The sequence below is a fragment of the Labrus bergylta genome, chromosome 13 (genome assembly GCF_963930695.1).
Source record: "Labrus bergylta chromosome 13, fLabBer1.1, whole genome shotgun sequence".
Classification (NCBI taxonomy): Eukaryota; Metazoa; Chordata; class Actinopteri; order Labriformes; family Labridae; genus Labrus; species Labrus bergylta.
This window is the reverse complement of record NC_089207.1, coordinates 18,267,233-18,286,684: the sequence shown is the minus strand read 5'-3', so window position 1 is coordinate 18,286,684 and position 19,452 is coordinate 18,267,233. Positions and strand designations below refer to the sequence as shown.

At 41.1% G+C, this 19,452-nt stretch overlaps 1 protein-coding gene across 1 annotated transcript; it reads right to left on the bottom strand.

The window, feature by feature from the left end:
• Window positions 1–728: 728 nt before the first annotated feature.
• Window positions 729–19,227, bottom strand: pms1 (PMS1 homolog 1, mismatch repair system component). The gene is made up of 13 exons (XM_020633241.3): window positions 19,097–19,227; window positions 18,618–18,761; window positions 18,176–18,358; window positions 17,988–18,090; window positions 17,102–17,265; window positions 11,473–11,589; window positions 9,272–9,394; window positions 8,995–9,141; window positions 7,579–8,369; window positions 3,713–4,180; window positions 3,388–3,518; window positions 1,151–1,311; window positions 729–1,046 (listed from the first exon to the last, which is right to left on the bottom strand). Exons 2-13 carry the CDS (start codon window positions 18,747–18,749, stop codon window positions 846–848), a joined length of 2,721 nt encoding a protein of 906 aa, XP_020488897.2. The 5' UTR covers window positions 18,750–18,761; window positions 19,097–19,227; the 3' UTR covers window positions 729–845.
• Window positions 19,228–19,452: the final 225 nt, after the last annotated feature.

Below are 19,452 nucleotides of genomic sequence, written 5' to 3'. Positions count from 1 at the left end.
ACCTTTCTAGTAGGAATATTTTTTTAAAACATATAACTTAAAGTATAAATATTATCAGACATTGCCAAACCATGATGTGGAGCTTTGATTCATGTGCTGTAGACGGTGCTGTGAGTATTGCCAACTATCAAATCCTATTCTGGTCTTCTTGATTACATCTCTAAAATCCCCCAGGCTCCTTTTCTTTCTTTCTGGTAAAGTGTTCATAGTCCTGCCTTCCTTTAACAGCAATACTGAACATCTGTAAGTAACAGGTGGAAATCTGATTTGAGAACTGAACAACTGATATATCACCCTGGCTCCACTTAAATCTTAATATTAAATCTTACAGCTGATTTGAATAATTATTATTTTTGTTTCGCTTCTTCAATGTCATCACACTGTTATTTCATTTGTGGTCAAGCACATTTAAGGCAACAGATTAACTGAATTTATTATCAAGTGTACTTCTCGGATAAAGGAAGTAGGTTCTACGAGAACATTACCTGTTTACTTTCCTCATCGAGACTCTCTTGAGACCTTCAACGGACTCTAACCTGCATCCTTCCATCAACTCTTTCCACAGTGTAGCTACATTTATGTCTCTTGTTGCTCTGTGGAAAACCAGAGGTTCAAAATTGTTGATCACAGGTGATTTATAATAAAATACTACCAAGAATTCTGAATTAATAAAAATGCATCTACAATGTTGAATTCCTCAAGGTTCAGAAAATGAGTCCCGTGCTTGATTGAGATGTGCACACATTATATTTTTATTTGAGGTTCTCTTTGAATCAAGGTTGAACATCATTAAAGCCGTATGGAAACACTGCTGTGACTTTTTTTTTTTTTTAAATCAAAGTGTCTTACAGCTCTAAAGGCCTGAGCAGAGCTTTAGCTTCCTGGTCTGTAGAGGGGATGTCAGAAAGGTGATGAAGAAAAGGTCGCCCGTGGATGCAGGTCTGGTTTGTATCACCAAGCTGCTGTTCCATCCGTTGGAGGGTTTCCTCCACATCCTCCCTGGATAAATTAGTAGGCAACTGACGTGCAAGCCGTACTGCCTCACCCTTTGAGGAGAAAATGTCACCTTTTAGATATTTAATGAAACAAACTAAATCTAAAGTACTGATGATATTATGAGGATATAATCTGAATTCATAGCATCTCTCACTTGTAGGTAGTTTGTGACTTTGAGCGGCCGGCACTCTTGCACAGTCCGGGCCTTCTTGTGAAGAACTGCAGTCAGGATCTCCCTGAGGTCCTCTACACCGAGGAAAGGCACGCAGTCCGCCATCGCTGTCACTTCCAGATGTCTCTCTGCTGACGCGAGGCCTGGCCAAAACAAGCAGAAAACAAGGATTAATATACTCCAGACGCTACTACTATCTCCAGGAAAGAATAATAAATAAATATTGTGGTTAACGGCTGGACTGATGACCAAGTCAAACAAGCCAAGAGCCAAATGGAGTGTTAAATGACTAATAGAAACCCCAGCAGACTGGAAGGAAGTTGTCTTGTAGGGTGGAAGAGTGATTGCCTCTCATTTCACGAGGAAATACTGCAAATCTTTCACAATTTATATTTCTGATTCATGACATTGGAAGCAAAATGAAAACAGAAAGGTATGAATAAAAACCTGCAGAAGACGAGACATTTATAACATATCTCAAATATTTCTGTGCTGGTTTGTTGCATCTGCAAAGAGCAACAAAATGAGAGCGTATCTAACACTATACACGTCCTTTGAATGACAGTATCCGCTAAATCACAATGTTCACAAAACTGGAAAAATGTAAAACAATCCTAACAGAATCAGTAAATATGCAGCAGAGATTTTGCAGTGAAACCATCTTGTACACACTGCTACCTTCAGTCTCACGCACACCCACCGAGGCTGGCAGTGCCAAATGAAAAATTCCTTGAATAACTTAAAGGGCAACCATTCTCATCACCTGCACGCTGGGGTACGAACCCACTGTGAGACCACTTTGTCAGGCAGAGAGCCAATGTCAACCGAGGTGAACCATTCCAGTAACAAACACAACCAACACTCACAGGGCACTGCTGTTTACCCTTTGCAAGCGAACAGAGAAATAATGTCACAATAATGATGAAGAAGCTGAAGGAAACAAGTTTCACTGAGAGAGTCATTCAGGTTCACTCTTACATTATGTTTATAACTTGCATTACTCTTGATTTTGGCTCTAAGGTTCAATCAGTAAATGTGGAAGCATCACTTTTAGAATTAGAAATGGGGCCTCCCTAAAAAAGACACATTTCTTATAAATGAAATGAGAAAAACCTGACACAAAACAAGTGTGAATACAAATGCTGTGTCCTGTGTTAATATCCTGTATGAGCAGGTTCTCTTATTAAAGGTCACCTATTATACAAAATACACTTCACCATGGTTTTATAACACTAATATGTGTCCTTAGTCCAAACCAAAGAAGAAAAAAGCCCATCCTCTTTGTCTTTTGCCTGCTCCACTTTTCAGAAAATGTGTGCTTAAACAGGCCGTTTGGAGATTTTCCCTCCATGACATCACAAAGGGCAGTAACCCTTCCCAAAGGTGGGTGACTCTCCCACAGCTATGTGTTTGTTCTGCCCTCTCAGTCTGCCTTCTCACCGTAAATAATAGGACATGGAGCGAGAAAGGACAGCGCCACCCGAGCCCTTCCAGAGAGGGGGCGTGGTCAGACACAGCTAATTTACATTTAAAGCTGCAGACACAGAAACAGCCTGTTCTGAGCAGGGCTGAAATATGACATGCCCCTGCTTCCACTTTTAAAACCAGAGAAGTTGGATGGTCCTCTCTGTCACAGAGCCGTGATAAACATATATATCGCTTTATCTATTTATATCTGCACTTTTTCTATGTAAATACTTGCTGCTGTTTTTATCCTGCACTACAACGAGCCAAATGCAACAAAATTTTGTTCTTATCTGCACTGTGAAGTACAAGTTTGAATGACAATAAAGAAAGTCTAAGTCTAAGTCTTATTGGAAGTACACCATCCTTTATAACATATCTGCTGAACTGGACCACAGGACCCTACCAAACTCCCTCTACTGATCGTCTAATGCTTCAAGTCCCGCAAAGTTTCTCTGAACTTGGAAAATATGCATTTCGCTTTTTCACTCCAAAAATGTGGAATAAATTACAACACTGTCGCAAAATTGACACCCTTGTTTCTCTTTCTCAAATTAAGCCTATGATCTGAAACCATCCTCGAATGATCCTGTCTTTGTTGTTTTATTTGTGAGGGAAACCTCAATGATTTGCAAGGATTGAATGAAGGTTTGAAATGAGATGAAATAAAAATGTGCATTAATATGAATCAAAAAATGTTAAGAATAATAAATCAACACAACATTACATTTTCTCATCGTTGCTTTTTAATGTACCTGGAGTGAGTTTGATTTTGAACCCATTAGCCACGAGCCTGGGATCGGAGAAATGAGCTCCTCCATTTAGATCAGGGTTTTGTTTCTCCATGTTGCACAAAGCCTCGGTATATTCAGCTCCTCCGAGACTTCTATAAGACGGACAGGGAGATGTAACCAGTGTATTTAAAGATAATAAATAAAGCTTAAAAGCAAACAGGGATTACATTTTGTGTTTCTTAGGAATGATTTCAAATGTGTGTGGTAATAAATAGAAGTGCGTAGCTTTGAATTAAGATAACTGTGAGGGCGGAGTTACGCTGGTGAGAGCTGAATGATACGTTACCCATCTGTTAGCGGTATAGGGTTCTGCAGACTCACTGCTGGAAGTATATTATTCTCTAGAAGTCTCTTAAACAGCAAGGCCTCCTCCACTCGAAATGGGTTTAACAACATTAGCCTCTGACCACATAAAATGACCCAGGCGCTCTGAGAGGCCAGCCGGTTTACAAGACGGAGGCCCCGTGGCACTGCGTCGCTCTGGGATGAAAGGCGCTGAAGCTGCAGCCGAAGGGCAGCCACACTGCAGGGGAGGGGCTGCGACGGCTTTGGCGCAGGATTCCTCGCCTTCTTCTGAGGTTCGGCGGAGAAGAGCTCGTCCAGCAGCTGCTGGTTGGACAGTGGAGCTTTACGTTTGTGGCCCTGTGCTTGGCCTCTCTGGATGATCCTGCTCGTCTCTTTGGGACCTTCAGCAGAGGCCAACTTGGTCCTTTGGTCGTGTTGGTCAAGGTGTTTTTGAGCCTTGTCTTCATACCTGCAAGATTCAACAGAGTCATTTTGAGTTATTAAAGCAACAGCAACCATTGTTGTTTTCAAATCAACGAGACTGAATTAAAGAAGCCCTAACAACCACTTAGTGTGAGAAAACAGTTCTATGACGACTTCTGCCTCTCAGGAGGAGGCCCTCTAAGGTGTCATTCAGGTTATCGCGGACTAATCTCAGCTAAAATGTTTGAGAAAAGTCTGCTCTACTTGGATTAAATGTAGGGATCTAATAAAAGATACTACTCAAGGGCAGTAGGGAAATTGTAGTTTCTGGATCTATGCCTGTACAAAGAGCAAATAGTGAGAATATCAGCCACATATACTTCGAGTAACCCGAAGGCAGTGATCATCAACTGACCATCACATCCGGCCTCCCAAAACTTTCTATACAATAAGCATTAAAATAAAATCTCAAAGCAGAAAATTATATTCCCCATCCGACATCAGTGTCTTCACATCGGGCTTGACGGCGGTCAGGCTCATGTGAAAAGCATATCTCAAAGTCTGACCCCCACAGTGTCCGTCAAGACAAAAGCTGGCCCTTGTACAAATGCAGTTGATTACCCCTCCACTAAGGCAATGTCATTGATAGTTGAATCACCAGCATTTAAATGACTACATTTGAAAAGACCATTTTTATGCCTGATGAAAACTAGGAATATATAACCTAAAACTTCTGCACTAAACGTTGTAGTGAAGTGTCTCGGAGTTCTTTTTTTGTTCAACATATGTATTTCCAGGGAGCAAGTTGGATGGATAATGTTTGATGTTGTAGAAACATTTATCACACCACACAAAGTGATGCCAAATAATTGTTGCAAGTGAATTGGTTAGCTTGCCGAGTTAGTTTGCTGAGCAACATGAGTGAGTGCTGTCAGATGGTGCCCCCCTTAGGGAGGTTTCCTACTATCTTTGCAAGGTTTGCCCACTGCTTTGGTTTAAGTTTGTGAGCCCTCAGGGGCCCCCCTACTGGTCTGGGGCCCCAAGCAGTTGCCTCCCTTGCCTCTTGACAAGCAGTGTCTCTGGTTACGTGTTCAATTCAATTACAAAGTATGGGAGAAAATCCAAGCAAGATATGTGACCAAAAATCTCCTCATCGTCTGTTCTGACTTCCTGTTCCTTAAACTTTAAGACATTGATCACATAATAAGAGATACAGACCACGTATGCTCTGGTAAATCTTTATAAGCAACATTTTGCTCTTGAACAAACTTGTATGATTAATATTTTCTGTGTATCAAAGTTGCTTAGCTTCCCTCTGTTCATGTCTATTAAGAAGATATTTCACTATGTTACTAAATAAGGGTTTATACACCGAGCAGAGCGTAGTTCCCTCTGTGAAGCAAACAGAGATCATGATGTATATGATCTTATTTATATAGGATGCCTTCCTCAGCAAGCATAACAGTTATTTGCCAACTCATGTGTCCACAGATCTTCATGTGTTAAGCATTAGGGCTGACACTTCAGCACCCCATTATTCAAATAACCTGCTTGGTGAACTTGTGTAAGTGTAATTCCTAGAAGTGCTGTGCCACTTAACGGTGGCGGTGAGAGAAGCCAAGTCCTCGCCACATCTTATTTCATGTTTAAGACAGCCGTACAGAGAGGCCGGATCCTAAACAGATGTCTTTTTCCATACACGCTTCCATACCTTATATAAGAGCCCAGGGTACTGCTGATACACAGTTTCCAACTTTGCAATAACTTTAAACTGGTATGCATGCAGTAATCTCCTTAAGTGCCTTCAGCGCAGTAAAATGTTGTTATTCCACGATGCTACCAGCTGAGTAGCTCAGAGGAAAGAGATCAGAAGTCTGTGCTTTATTTAATGACATGTCTCCGTGCATCTGGATGAATTTAAAGGTCATGACTGTGTGACCAGCTTTACCTTCCTCGTCCATTTCATAATGAGGTTGAATACATTTAAAAAAAAGAGCTGCTCTTGGCTTGCACATGGAGCAGTCCTCTCTGACCGGTTAATAGTGTTGTTTTATAAATGATTTGTGTGCTCAGATCTCAGTTTTGAACCTCGAGTCTGAAGAATGACGCACAAGTGACGCACAAATGATCACCTTGTTTTATCAGTCTTTGTTTGTTTTTTAAATAAGTCCATTCCTGTCTTTCCTTCACTGATTTGAATCATTTGTCTTTTGTCTTTGATGGAATAAGCAATGGTCAAATCTAATGTGTTTCATGTGTGCTACACCACAGGTTGTCACGATACCAGATATTTGAACTGCGATTCTTTTCTAGTGAAATCAAATGATATGAATACCTGTTTCAATACCACAACAGAAAAATAGAAGCCATGGGTGCCCAGTGTTGGATAATTACCTGATTAATGATCATTAAATGCAGGCAAACTCCAGCACACTGTCAAATAAATTGGCAATGTTTCTTTGCCAAACCATTGCCAATTTATCTGTGCAGTTTAGTGACAAAGAAGTGCTCTCTCTCTCTCTCTCTCTCTCTCTCTTTCTCGTGTCAGTTTTTGGTTGAAAAAATGACTGAAGATCTCTAAATCGTTTTTTTTTTTTTTTTTAAGTCTCTGTACATTTTGATACGATCGATCATTAAAACAACAAAGATTGTAAGGTTTGAAAAACGACTACCTTATTCTGAATTATTTTCCCCTTGTAAAATAATAATGTTTATGTTCGGGTTTCTAAATTGGAATAAAGAAATTAATAGAAGTAGTAGTTCATATCTACTAATTTCTCGTCATGGTTTCCATGACAACGGTTTAAGGGCCGCAACAATTGGTCAGTTGATCGAAATAAAACATTTAATTTTTTGACTATTTTTATGACTGATCCATACATTTGGGAATCGGAAACATGGAAATGTTGGGACTTGCTACTTTTCTTTGTCATTCATGACCTCAGACCTCTCTCTTTTTTTGGCCTTTTGGTTATTGTTATTATTTAAAATATATATTTTTATATTTATTTTTAGATATTGACTTGACCTAACAGTTAAAATTTCAATATTGTGAAATAATCATTTAGTACTAAATTTATTGATAATTGAAACTCTTCAAGGGACTTATGTCTGCATGGTAAACAATCAACTGCGATATTTCGATGGGGTTTTACTGAGTAAATGTAAAAAATCAAATATCAGACAGACAGACTGTAGATTAATGTCACACTCAGACAATAAAGGAGATTTCATCATTAATGATTCCTCCCGTACTGCAGGGATTGTTATGATCCAGAACACGGTTGTCTGGAAATTAGAAACGCAGCTCGTATCAACAAAACCAGACGAGGCTTTTCACATACAACTGACAGGTCAGACATTCCCCCCTCTCTCTCTCTCTCTCACTGCAAATAACAAGAAATGGAAACGACTGGTTGGAAAGGAGAAGGTCTGGAAACTCACTTCTTACGTTCTTCCTCCCTCAGATTTTTCCACCTCTCCTGCACGGTGACGCTGATATCCTGCAGGCTGGCTGTGGGTTTCTCCCTCAGGACCTCCGCTCTGACCTCCTTCTCGTAAAGGGCAGCGGGAGACAGCGGTGCCCTCATGGCGCGGTTGCTGATCAGGTCGTAGGCAGTCAAAGCGGCCCGCTTCTCAGTTATGGCATTGATCATCTTTTTGTTTGAGCTGCTCTCACCCTTCACCTCAGCTGAGTCAGAGAGATTGCCCTTTGAGGGTTGATGGATTTGAACGGGCTGCAGAGGTTCTCCTGATCCCGGGTCTGTCAAAGCTGTCCCCCGGCTCCACTCCTCAGCTGATAACTGGTCATTGTTCGTGTCTGAGCCTGACATGTTATGGTCCTCGAGCCTCTCAGGGGATCTGATCGCTGAATCTGTCTGCGTGCAGCTCTGATCGTCACACAGAGAAAAGTTAGCCTCAAGCTCGGCTGGGATCTGGTTTATGATCCAATCCTCGGCTACGGAGGATGAGGAGCTGCCATTTGAGGTCTGGCAGTGGAGTGCAGAATCAGTTCTTACCGCTGTGTCACTATGTTTAGGTGTTTCTTTGAGGAAGTTACCGTTGTGGTTGGTGACACTTTGTTCTTTGTCCGATCGTGAAATATCAGTCTGCAGAGGACTGCATGGCGAGGGAGACGTCTCCTGGCCATGCTGCTTCTCCACCTGGGATTCAACGCTTGGTCGATAGCCATAGAGGGAAACCAGAAATGCCTCGACTGCAGTCAGCACAGCTTCCTAAATATCAGAGAGATCGCAGATGGTTAGCTACAGCAAAGTTTGAGCATGGTGGAAACTATCAATACATCTGAAGTGAACGTTGCAGCTTGTTTTTCAAGGTTAAGCCAATGCAGAGGTGCTTTTAACACACATTATTTATATGGCCAGCAGGGGGAGAGTCTGTTACAAAACTGTTAAAAAAACAAGTCTTACTGCAAGAAACCAGATCATGAATAAAGCCCATTCTTTGCTGATTTAATAAACCTTAATATGAATTGTTTATTTAGCTATTTATACTCAATAAAGCCAGGTTTTCTTGTGTAAATGATGGGACCTTTGGAGGTAAGAAAGGTGATAAATCAGGGTATGCTTAAGAGCAAAGTAGGAACCTGTGGCAGCCTGACAACCAGCATAAGCAAGAAGCAACCCAGCTGTCCAAGTGTGCTCACTTCTGGTTAAAAAAGAAAACATACTGAGAGTCAAATGCTACATTTTGATGCTTTAAAGTAGAAGTCCAGTCACTAATACGTGCTGTCACCATGGTTACGTTAAATTATTTTATACATTTAAAACAGTCTTTGGTCTGGACAGATACACACAACATTTTTAACTGATTTCCTCTCAGATTGAAACTCATAGATACCTTGTCTTGAAGAAGAACCTGGGTCTTGTCTGGTGTCAGATTGACGTCCACCGAGGAGGGGGAAACTGTGATTTTAAGCATCAGGGTGGGATAGCGGTTTCTGGCTGAGTCATCAGGATACTGAGCAGCGTAGCGTTGACGTAGCAACTGATGATCGATGCAACAACCCAACCAGGGATACGTTATCATGTAAATGTAAAATTGAATAACGTTAAAACAAACAAAGGAGTATTCATTGACTAAACTCCGTTGTGTTGAATTGTTTAAATGACTCTACCTTCATTAACTCTTTATGGTGGACAGGCCGGCTGTTGATGAATATAAATGTTCTGTCGGGGTTAGATGAACTTGTTGAAGAGTAATCCGCTCCAGCCTTTGGGAAAAAGCCTTCTAAAACAATCTAAAACAAATATAGAATAAGACAATATTAATCATGTGTACCAAAAATGTGTGAGCATAAATTAAGATCTCTGCATCAACTTTGCAGAAGAATAAAACTCAAAAAGGGGGAAAATGTTCGTTTAAGAAACATGTTCAGCAGCTGGCTGTTGCAGGGGTAATGTATCAGAAGTGTTTGGAAACCTGGACATAATGAAACTTTACTATCACTGATTTTAATTGAGATGGCATGGCTGATGAATTCCTCTGACAGCACAGCTGCACCGCTGGAAATGAAGCCATAAATCCCGATTGTGCATAAAGCAAACATGCACTCTGCGTCAGTCATGTAACGATGTTGAACGTCTACGTTTCTTAAAAGGCTAACACGACTTGTTTCAACAACTCTGCTGACCTTTTTATGTCTAAATACCAAACAAGTTGTCACTTTCTGAATGTTAAAGGAAGACAATCATCCAGATGAACATCTATGAACAAACCCAACCAGCTGGTGTTTGACATTTTTCCACTACATTTTGCATCACACATGACGACCCTTCACCTAGAATCTGGCCAGAGGCAGTTCTCATGAACCAAAAACTGATGACTCAGCATCGTGAACAACTGCACTTAAACCTCCATTATGAATGTAAGCTTGTAAGAAATTATAGAAAGCTATTAATGTTCTACAGATTGCAAGTGAAGTAACTACGCTTTTTTTTCCCCCCACATGGCCTCGGGCTCATTATTAGCAGCAACGCCAACAAACTTAATAAATGAACTGCTGTTTCAGGTCGGGGCACATATGCTTCTCTCTATTTCTGCTCATTAGGGTCACTTTATGAGAGCACGAATGGCACCTCTGGCCCCAAAGGGCCGCGGGTATGTGTAGTCATGCTGCCAACAGCGAGTGTCACATTTTGTTCTGCAAAGAAACAACTCTCCCCGAGCGAGGCCCCGGTGAAATTATCAACCTGGTTTCCTTGATCACTGAGCTTTGGTCTTGGGGACAAAGAGGAGAAAAGTTCTCTTTCATTGCTACAGGGAGTCAGAGGAAAAGGTGAAAGGCCGTTCTCATAACCGGGCACCAAAACGCAGCCGCAAAATAACAACAACAAAGAGAGAAAAGGAGAGAGAAACAGGGTGAAAAGGGCTGCTCCATATCTGTCAGACAAGATTAGTTTGGAGCCTGGCAGCAGGTACGAGCCACATGACACCTACCGTGACCAAGCAGAAAGTTACCGCTCAACGGTAATTCAACTGCGATCAGCACAACAAAGCTTAGCTAACAAAAATCACTCACTGTTCATCAGAAAAGAACTCAAGAGAAAAGGGCAAGTGAATAGTTGGCAAGCCACCAGCTGACCACATTTGCTGGCTTCAGACCAGGCGTTCGTGATGAAGCCATTAGCTCACGGTCAAGTATAACGTGCAGGCTCTCATTTGCTCTGCAGAAAGGATCCATCTTTAAATGGCATTTCATGTAATACCCATACATGAGGCTGTGATTTAACTTTTCTACAACAAGTTAAACAAACAACAGACAAGCTTTTGTGTCTGTGTTTTAGAAAGTTAGGTGTTGTAACGGCTCCAAACTGAAGGCCAAAGGGGCCTGGGAGCCACAGTTTGAGAGCAAAGAGTGCAAGGTGTGAGCACGAGGGGAAACAAACGGCTCGGTGCCAGCTCAGCCAAGCTATGTGCCCACAACGCTCGTCCATCAGAGTGCAATGCGCTCCATGCGGCCTGTTCACATTCACGGCATCATTCTGTTACGATGCTTGGATGTGACTTTGTCCAGCTGAGCAGGTGAAACAATAAACAAATCACCTACTATGGAATGAGAAATCTGTAAACATGAGCCCGACATACTGGTGTTAATAACAACTTAGCTGAATCATTGCTTCACGCTCCTTCCAGTAAGGCAGGAATTATTATTTCCATCTTGCATGTGAAATGATTTTTTGACAAATTTACATGAATGACAGAATTTCTGAAAGCATGATAGTGCTACTAAATTAGCTGTTAACAAAAAGGCCTAAGGATCTTTCTTCAACCTCGCTCAATTTCTCCACCGTCCCTGCATTCTACCCCTCAACTAACCTCTGGTTGCTCTTGGTGATGATGGCAAGCGACCAGGTTGGAGACGGTGCCGAATCCCAGCGTGGCAATGAGGGCACTTCTGTGATCGGCCACCTTGGCTTTCTGCCAAACCACCACCTGCAACCAAATGACAGCCGTCAACCTCCACGACTCCACATCAGGAGAAGGACACGCTGCATAAACACCTGTTATGATAGTAACTGGGCCACGAAGCCACAGAGGTTATATATTTCATTTCATGTCGAGAGGTTTCAGCTAGAAAGAGGAAACAAGTCATCAGAACATGGCTAAATGATTCTTCATTAAAGTCAGGGGACATTGAAAACATGGAAGCATCGGGGTCATCACAGTCTTAAATTAATAGGCATTTAAATTAAAATAATCTGAAGTCAACATGAACTACAAATCTAAAAGTTTCATTTTGACTTCAGGCCCAAGATGGTACATGCTACGACTTATAACATAATGGTATTTTAAATCTTAGAGACTCCAAATTCTGTTCAACATTTTACACTATTCAGCTCTTTTACCAGAAGTACGGCCATTAAATGACTGATTCATGTCTTTATATTTAACTGATATAATTTTAGGAATTGTTCAGATCATCACATATTTAAGATGCAAATTATTCCAGCACACACACACGCACACACACACAGGAGTTTTTGCGTTTCTGTCCATCAGTGAATATATCTCCTGGGTGTTGATTTCTTAAAGCATGCACTCTGTTCAGGGTATGTCTCAGCTATTAAATACGCAATTTGGCACATGTAAACAGATCACTTCTGTAAACAGTTCCTGAAGAAGCTGTGAAACACGACACAGGACGAATGGCAGAGCTGGAGGTGAAGGATAGGGGCAACTGAGTGCTGATTGTACAAAACGGGTTCTTTACCCTCCAAGACCACGAAACGGACGCATATAGCGGGGGCGGGGGGGGGGGGGGTTAGCCTCTCTGTGACCTCCAGCACCTATACACTCCTGTGTACAAACTGGCTGCAGCCTGAAACACAATCTGGGGTTAAGTCCGCAGCTGTGTTCAGCAGCTTACTCAGGCGTCATAATCATCCAAATCAGAGTTCACAGTCAGACATATTTATGTTTGGAGCACCTGACAGCTACGCTTAGCCTCGGTGGGAAAGGGCATGCAGACTGAAATGTCTAATTGCTAAATAATTTCACTGGTGATTAAACTAATGTTATGTAAATTCATGGAATCCAATATAAATTGTTTATTTTCTTTGTGCACACCCAAATGATGAACATCCTGGGGACAGGAGATAAAAGTGACCTGCAAACAGTCTAAAAGATGTAACTATTGACCTTAGAGACTCTGATAGACTTGGAGGTCTTGTCAAAACAGCCAGTTATTCACCAGGAAGGTGTCAGGCTAGTCTTCTTGCCATCTTTAACAGGCAGGTCCTTAGGAGTGCTTATTCTATACTGAATTGCAGGAATCATCCACCTCAGAGTGAGTTTGAGCCGTTTCAGGGCGCCGGTGCAGAAGACTAAAGACTCTAGGTCTGGTTTTTCCCATGTGCATTTCATATGCTCAATGTCTTTTATCATGCAGGTTAGTTGCACTCATTTTTGGAAAAAATTTGCACATTTCCACTTGGTAGATATTTCTGTTTCTGTATGAGCTCTGATTTTACTGACGTTGTTGATGACAAGTAATGCCCCCTTGTAGGTCAATAAAGAAGATCTACATGTGAATCTTTGTATTGTTATTCACTCAAAAGACATGCAGTCTGTGTACAACTCTGATGACAACCGAAGACCCGATGTTAAGTCAATGATAAGCGATGCCTCATCTTCTCAAAGTGACGTCGATAAATCAGAAAGAGTGGAGCACAACTCATAGCTTTGGTATGTGTGATTGTTTTGTTCAGTTGAGCTTCTTAAGAGTTAAAGTTGTTAAATGACTCTTTCCATTTGCTAAACGTCTTGCAGACACTATGAATGGAAACTGGTGATGTTGCAGGAGTCTTTTTTTTTTTTTTTTTTTTAAGGTTGGTAGGAAACAATAATGGCTTGACTTTTCTGTTGATTGGTTATAATGATGTTAATAAAAAGTTGCAGACATGTTAAATGTCCGTCTTTGCAACAAGTGAAATAATGTATTTGTTAAAGACTATTTTAGATTGACTCACGTGTGGGGGCTCTCTACAGACTTTCACTGACTTCTTCTCTAAATATTGCACAGAGAGGTTTTCTGCATCACAACATTTGTAGTTGTGTTTTACCTCCAGTTGATTCTTGAGTGTCCTAATGCCGTTGTTCAAAGAGCACAGTGTCACTCCAGCAGCTCCGCTCAGACGGCAAATCAAATCATTTTCTACTGCATGTAGGGCTCTCTCCATGTTTTTCTTTCTGTGTTTTTTACTTCTTTAGTTACTGAAGTTACAGGACATTTCACTTCAGCGGATCTAATCCAGACTTTTCAAAATATCAGGAGACCTTTAAGCCAAATCGAAAGTCTAAGTGTCCCAGATAAATCTTAGTGCAGAACAACATGTTTATTAATTTAGATGATCAATGGATGATCAAGTGAAAATACAAAACATTTTCTAAATGCAGCTTTCCCAATTTGAGTATTTGCTGCTTTCTTGAAGTGTAACATTGGAAAACTCAAATTAACATGCAGAATTTCAAAAGTCATGGGGATTTTTAAAGTCGAATGTTTAGCTTTATGTATTATAATCACTGTTTAAAATCTGCTGTATCAGATGTTTTTGTACGTAGTTTAAATGGCTGATAAATTCCCGCTGTCTACTCATGATAGAGAGAACAAGTAATGATCTAAAGCAGCGGTTCTCAACTGGTGGGTTGGGGACTCAAAAGTGGGTCGCGAACATGTGACTGAAAAACAAAACATGTTGGTTTTGTTCCTTCTCTCATCTGAGGTCCAAACGGCACTATTTTATTTTTCAGTTAATAAATCTGATTTGTTGTAAAAAAAAAAGATCAGAAATTTGGGTCACGATTTTCATCAAGGCGTTGGTGGTGGGTCCTTAGGCTAGACCTGTTAAGAACCACGGATCTGAAGAAGTCCTCCAGCAGTGAAACAAAAAAATCTTTCAGCAAAGTGACTTCCACTTTTCTTCTCTAAACCACTTAGACATCAAGTTTAAAACACGACACTTACATTCTGTTTTTTGCTTGTGGTTTAGAAAATCTGGCACTTGCTCCCTAAACAGCCAACAAGCTTCATCCACTCGAGAAGTTCTGTCTGTCATTGTTTGTTTGATAAAGGTAGAAGTGTTTCTTAAAGTGCTGTAACAAACCGACTCGTTTCCATCACACATAACAATTAGCAGCTCTGACTTGACGTGCATTCACGCTGGCCAAACAACAACAGGGAGGATGGAGACGAGCCCCTCAGTGACTCATGGTGACTTTCCGTTGGAGAACTTTTTACTGGTGCGACAGAAAACCAGAGGAGAGACACGACTGCTGATTTCGATTGTCAGGTGTGAGCCGAGAAGACTGTTGACCTTTGACCCTTGTTACACTGGAATTCTTCTCGTTATAACCACCACCTCTGTTTTTCTCATTTACTGAATCACTTTCACTGATTTCAATATCAATATCTATCTGATAAAAATATTTGTTTGACCAAGTCCTAGATTAAGTTAGTAAGATTTGAGTTTTCTTTTGATGCATCAAATTAATGGAGCACCCTCCAGCGAAATCTAAAGACTGAAGTTCTTCCCTCTCTTGCAGGGTTCAGGATTTTGATTTGGAGCTACTTAGTTTCAAATTGATCTCAGTTGTTTTTGCAATCGATAATAAGTGTTTCTTGCAGCTGTTTTTTGTGCTCGTTTTAAATATGCTTGTAACCTAAACGGCATTGTAAATGATGGAAACCTCAATGTCCTTTGGAGAATAACTAAATGTTGGAATTGAATTAAAGAAACAAGGTATCTGCAAAGCTAAAAATGGTGTATTAATTGAAATCTTTCTTTTATTGTGCTGTAAGAAGGTTCCTTAGAAACATCAGGAATACTTAGCAGTTACATCAACAGTAGGAGAGCAAGTAGCATCAGTAATAATATTGGTAACGTCTTAATAAAGCTGCAAATCGAACACAGTTTGAAATCTTACAGGGGTCCTCTGTGCTGCTACATGCGTCAGTGTTGTCAAAAAGGTTTCCATATATGCTGCGCTACACTTATAAAAGCATATACAGCACATCAACAGAAACTGATTTTGAAGCCAGAGACGCTGGAGGAGTCATTTGAAGACTAACGAGGCCCCCTAGTGGTTTCAGTGATGGGAGGCGGCGGCCTGTTTGAATCCAGGAAAAACTTCAGAACTATTAAAACGTTTTATTCTTTCTCCGTTCATCTTGTTAAAATAAAACAGCATTTCAGAGTTGATCTTTCATTATCTCAGCAAACCTCTGAATGTAAAAGTGCCTCATGTATTTCACCCATTTTTGAAGAACAGATCTTTCTCATGAGGCAGACAAAACTTTTCTTTCCCAAAACAGAAATGTTGTTGTTTTTTTTAATACCTTTCTATTCATTGATTTTGGAGGGGTCAGGAAGTAGTGAGGGCCTTGCAAGATAACTTTTTAAAAAGTATATATTAACATGCCACACATACATGCATCATGACGCCCTTCTGGAAAGTCAACGTTTTCAGATTAACCAGTAGAAAGTTTATTTTTAAGCTTTTTTTTTTCGTGCTCTGTGAAACTCTTCCTGAGAGGGTCGTAACAATGACCGCTCCCAAAACATATGCCAGAGATTCTCTTATAGGTTCATGCAATTCTCATGACATATTACTGACCTGTAGACATGATAACAGATCCCCGCAACAACCTTTACCTTAAACTTTTTCAAACCATCAACCTTTAAAACAATCACAGGACGCATGCCTTCACCTGTGCACACCTGTGCTGACTGCAGCAGTAATTAGTGTCTCTGTGTGTCACTGCACCCTGAAGCAGACGCAAGCTGATACGTGTAGGTGTATTTTAAATGTTCAGACCCATGAATTAAAGGCCTTTTGAACTTTTCAAACCATCCTGAGTGCCTGAATCAGTATCATTAAAACCTATGATTTGCTGGTTTTAAGTTTTCCTTCACCATTTCTTTTTTTAAACAATGCCCCCTTTAACGTCTACATAACGCACTAGTATCAGATTTGTAACATGTTTTGGGTTGCATATCATTTGTTTTGCATATCACAGATACATTTTTGACTGCTTGGTAACTGGTGAAGACTATACAGTACAAGCATGCTCTAAGGCTGGGTATTTCCCCACAATGCCAATACACAATATGTACCACGACACAAGGGGCCACGACACGATACACATCGTGATATACATTGATTTTGGATAATGATCCCAGAGCTATGGCTATGGTGTTATTGTGAACTGCACCATAAGTCAATTGTCTTTCAAAACTGACATCTTTGCAGCAACATTGATTCTGTAAGACCTGCATCGCTGCATGTACTTGCAAGGAGCACATGTAATATATCGCCGACCGTATGGATTTTTTGAGCACAGCCCTGATATGCTCGTACTCTGCTGAATGACAGTTGCCAGTGAGAGTTGTCAGAAATGTTTTTGTTTTTTTTTAAAGTGGTTAAAAAGTGCTGAGGAGATACTGACCTTATTGTGAACGAGTGTGAGTCTCAGGTCAGGTTTTATCACAGCGTAGGCCATCAGCAGGTCCTGCACTTTCTTCAGCTCCTCCTTGCACTTTTTGGTCGAGGAATAGTACTGACGTCTCACCGGAAGATTCTTGAAAAGCTTCAGGACACTCACTGTGGTGCCTGGGAAACACAAGGAGTCGATTTGTGAAGCGGCTTTTGATGCAGACTTTTCTTTTTCTGCAACAAGGACGAAGGATGATGAACTTTTCGTGCAATAAGTGCTGGGTTCTGTGTGGCTTCTTAGGCCGTTACAGGACAGTGGACAGAGTCTGAAATCAGAGAGAGTGGGGAGTGATATGCAGCAAAAGAGCTGTGGGTGGGTTTTGAACCCGGGCTGCCTGCTTTGAGGACTGCAGCCTCTGTACGTGGGGCGTGAAAACTAACCACTAGCCCACTAGTATCCCATGTTTCCACTAGGAACAGTCTTACATCATCAAAACTTTTTCTCAACTTGTACATCAACAGATTAAATATTTCAGGCCCAATGACCTTTTTCACTGACGCGCCCTTTTTTCATTGTACGTATAATTCCTCTCTTTCTTTCCCCCCAGCGGCAATTTTTCTGCCAGAGAATCAAACCTCTCTTCATGATACGAGCAAACAGAATGACCCAATAATGTACGAGTTCCTTCATATTCTCAGCGCATCAGACCAAACCTCGGGTTAAGAGTCGTCCCATTGTGCCAATCAGATGAACACAGGTTTTTTTGTTAAGCAGCACATAAATGAAACTACTGTGCACAGTTTGCTTTATCCATGTCAAAAACTGTGACGATCCACCTTTTAATTTGATCAAACATGCAGTGCTCACTATCATGCTGATTTAATAACTCATGCCTTGCCTTGGCCAAAGTGAGACGGCTTCTGAGAAACAACCCCTCCCGTGAAGTTAAGGGTGTACTGAGTGCTGATGTCGTCCTCCGCTGTCTTTGTGATGACAGACACCTGAAGGGAACAATAACACCAACCATTAATGTTTCAAAAACTATGGAACAATACTTAATCGCCCCGGTCTTTCACTCCTTCTCACCTCTGCCACTGCACAGATGGAGCCCAGCGCCTCTCCTCTGAAGCCATACGTCTCCAGACGCTCCAGGTCGTCGTGGCTGCAGATCTTCGAGGTGAAATGTCTCACAGCCATCACAGGAGCGTCTGCAGCTTTGATTCCATGTCCGTTATCGCGCACTTCAATCCGGTCAAACCCATAGTTCTCCTGCAGTGGGAAATTCACTTATGAATGTATTAATGTAAGCACGCATAAGCAGTAACAAACTAAAACAATCATCAAAGTCTGTGGGTAGACTGGTTAGTCATTTCAAAAGAACTGGAGATGCTAAATAATATAAAGGACGTATATTAAGTAGTTGTCATCATACATTTGACTAGAGGATGTTAATGCTATCCAAGTTACAGTACAGTCATTTTGAGGTTTATCTCCAGAAGAATCTTTAGTTTGTGTTTTAATAAAATACCAGTTTGATGTCAATGCTTGAAGCTCCAGCATCCAGGGAGTTTTCCATCAACTCTTTGACAACATTGAGCACAGATGTGATGACCTGGGAGCTAGACAGCAACCGCACAGTATCCGGAGGAAGCTGCTTCATGGTTGAAGACACCTGGTGAAGAAATGACTTTGCTTTGTTTTAGGTTGGGACTTACAGAGTTACAGAGTCAGACAACTTCAGAAATGCTGATGTTTTTAATGCCATATGTGGTTACACGAAATGTAGTGGGTAAACATGACTGCAAAGTGTCAAGTAGGTATGTTTAGGTTGTTGGACTTTACTAACATTAGCTAACTCCTCTGCACCCCCTTCTGAGATAGTCAGACTCGCTTAGCTTACATTTAAAACCCCAAAATACCCGTAAACTATCTTCTCGTCGTTACAAAATCTTGTCGAGATGAATGTTTTACGTGGAAAAGTCTTAAATAGCATGGTTAAATACTGACCTGAGCTAAGCTTTAAGACTGTAGCCTCTGTGTAATCTTTCATAAACAACACACGGGCAGCACGCCGGAAACGCGCGGATTTCCCGCCCCCTTCGCTGCACGCTTATTGGCTAGAAGGGACAAGAGGGCGGGGTCAGTAGTAAGCAGGAAGGAAGTTTTCCCTGAGTAATGTCTCACAGGCACAACGTTTTGTCAGGCTAATAAAAGTGCCAGTGCTTTTGTCACAACTAACACAAACACATTAGGCTCCAACTAACCTTAAATACATACTTAGGCTATTTAATACACATTTTTGTAGGTGATTGTGTGTGCTGATCAGCTTTCTGGTCGGTTGGACAAACACAATCTGAGAAGAC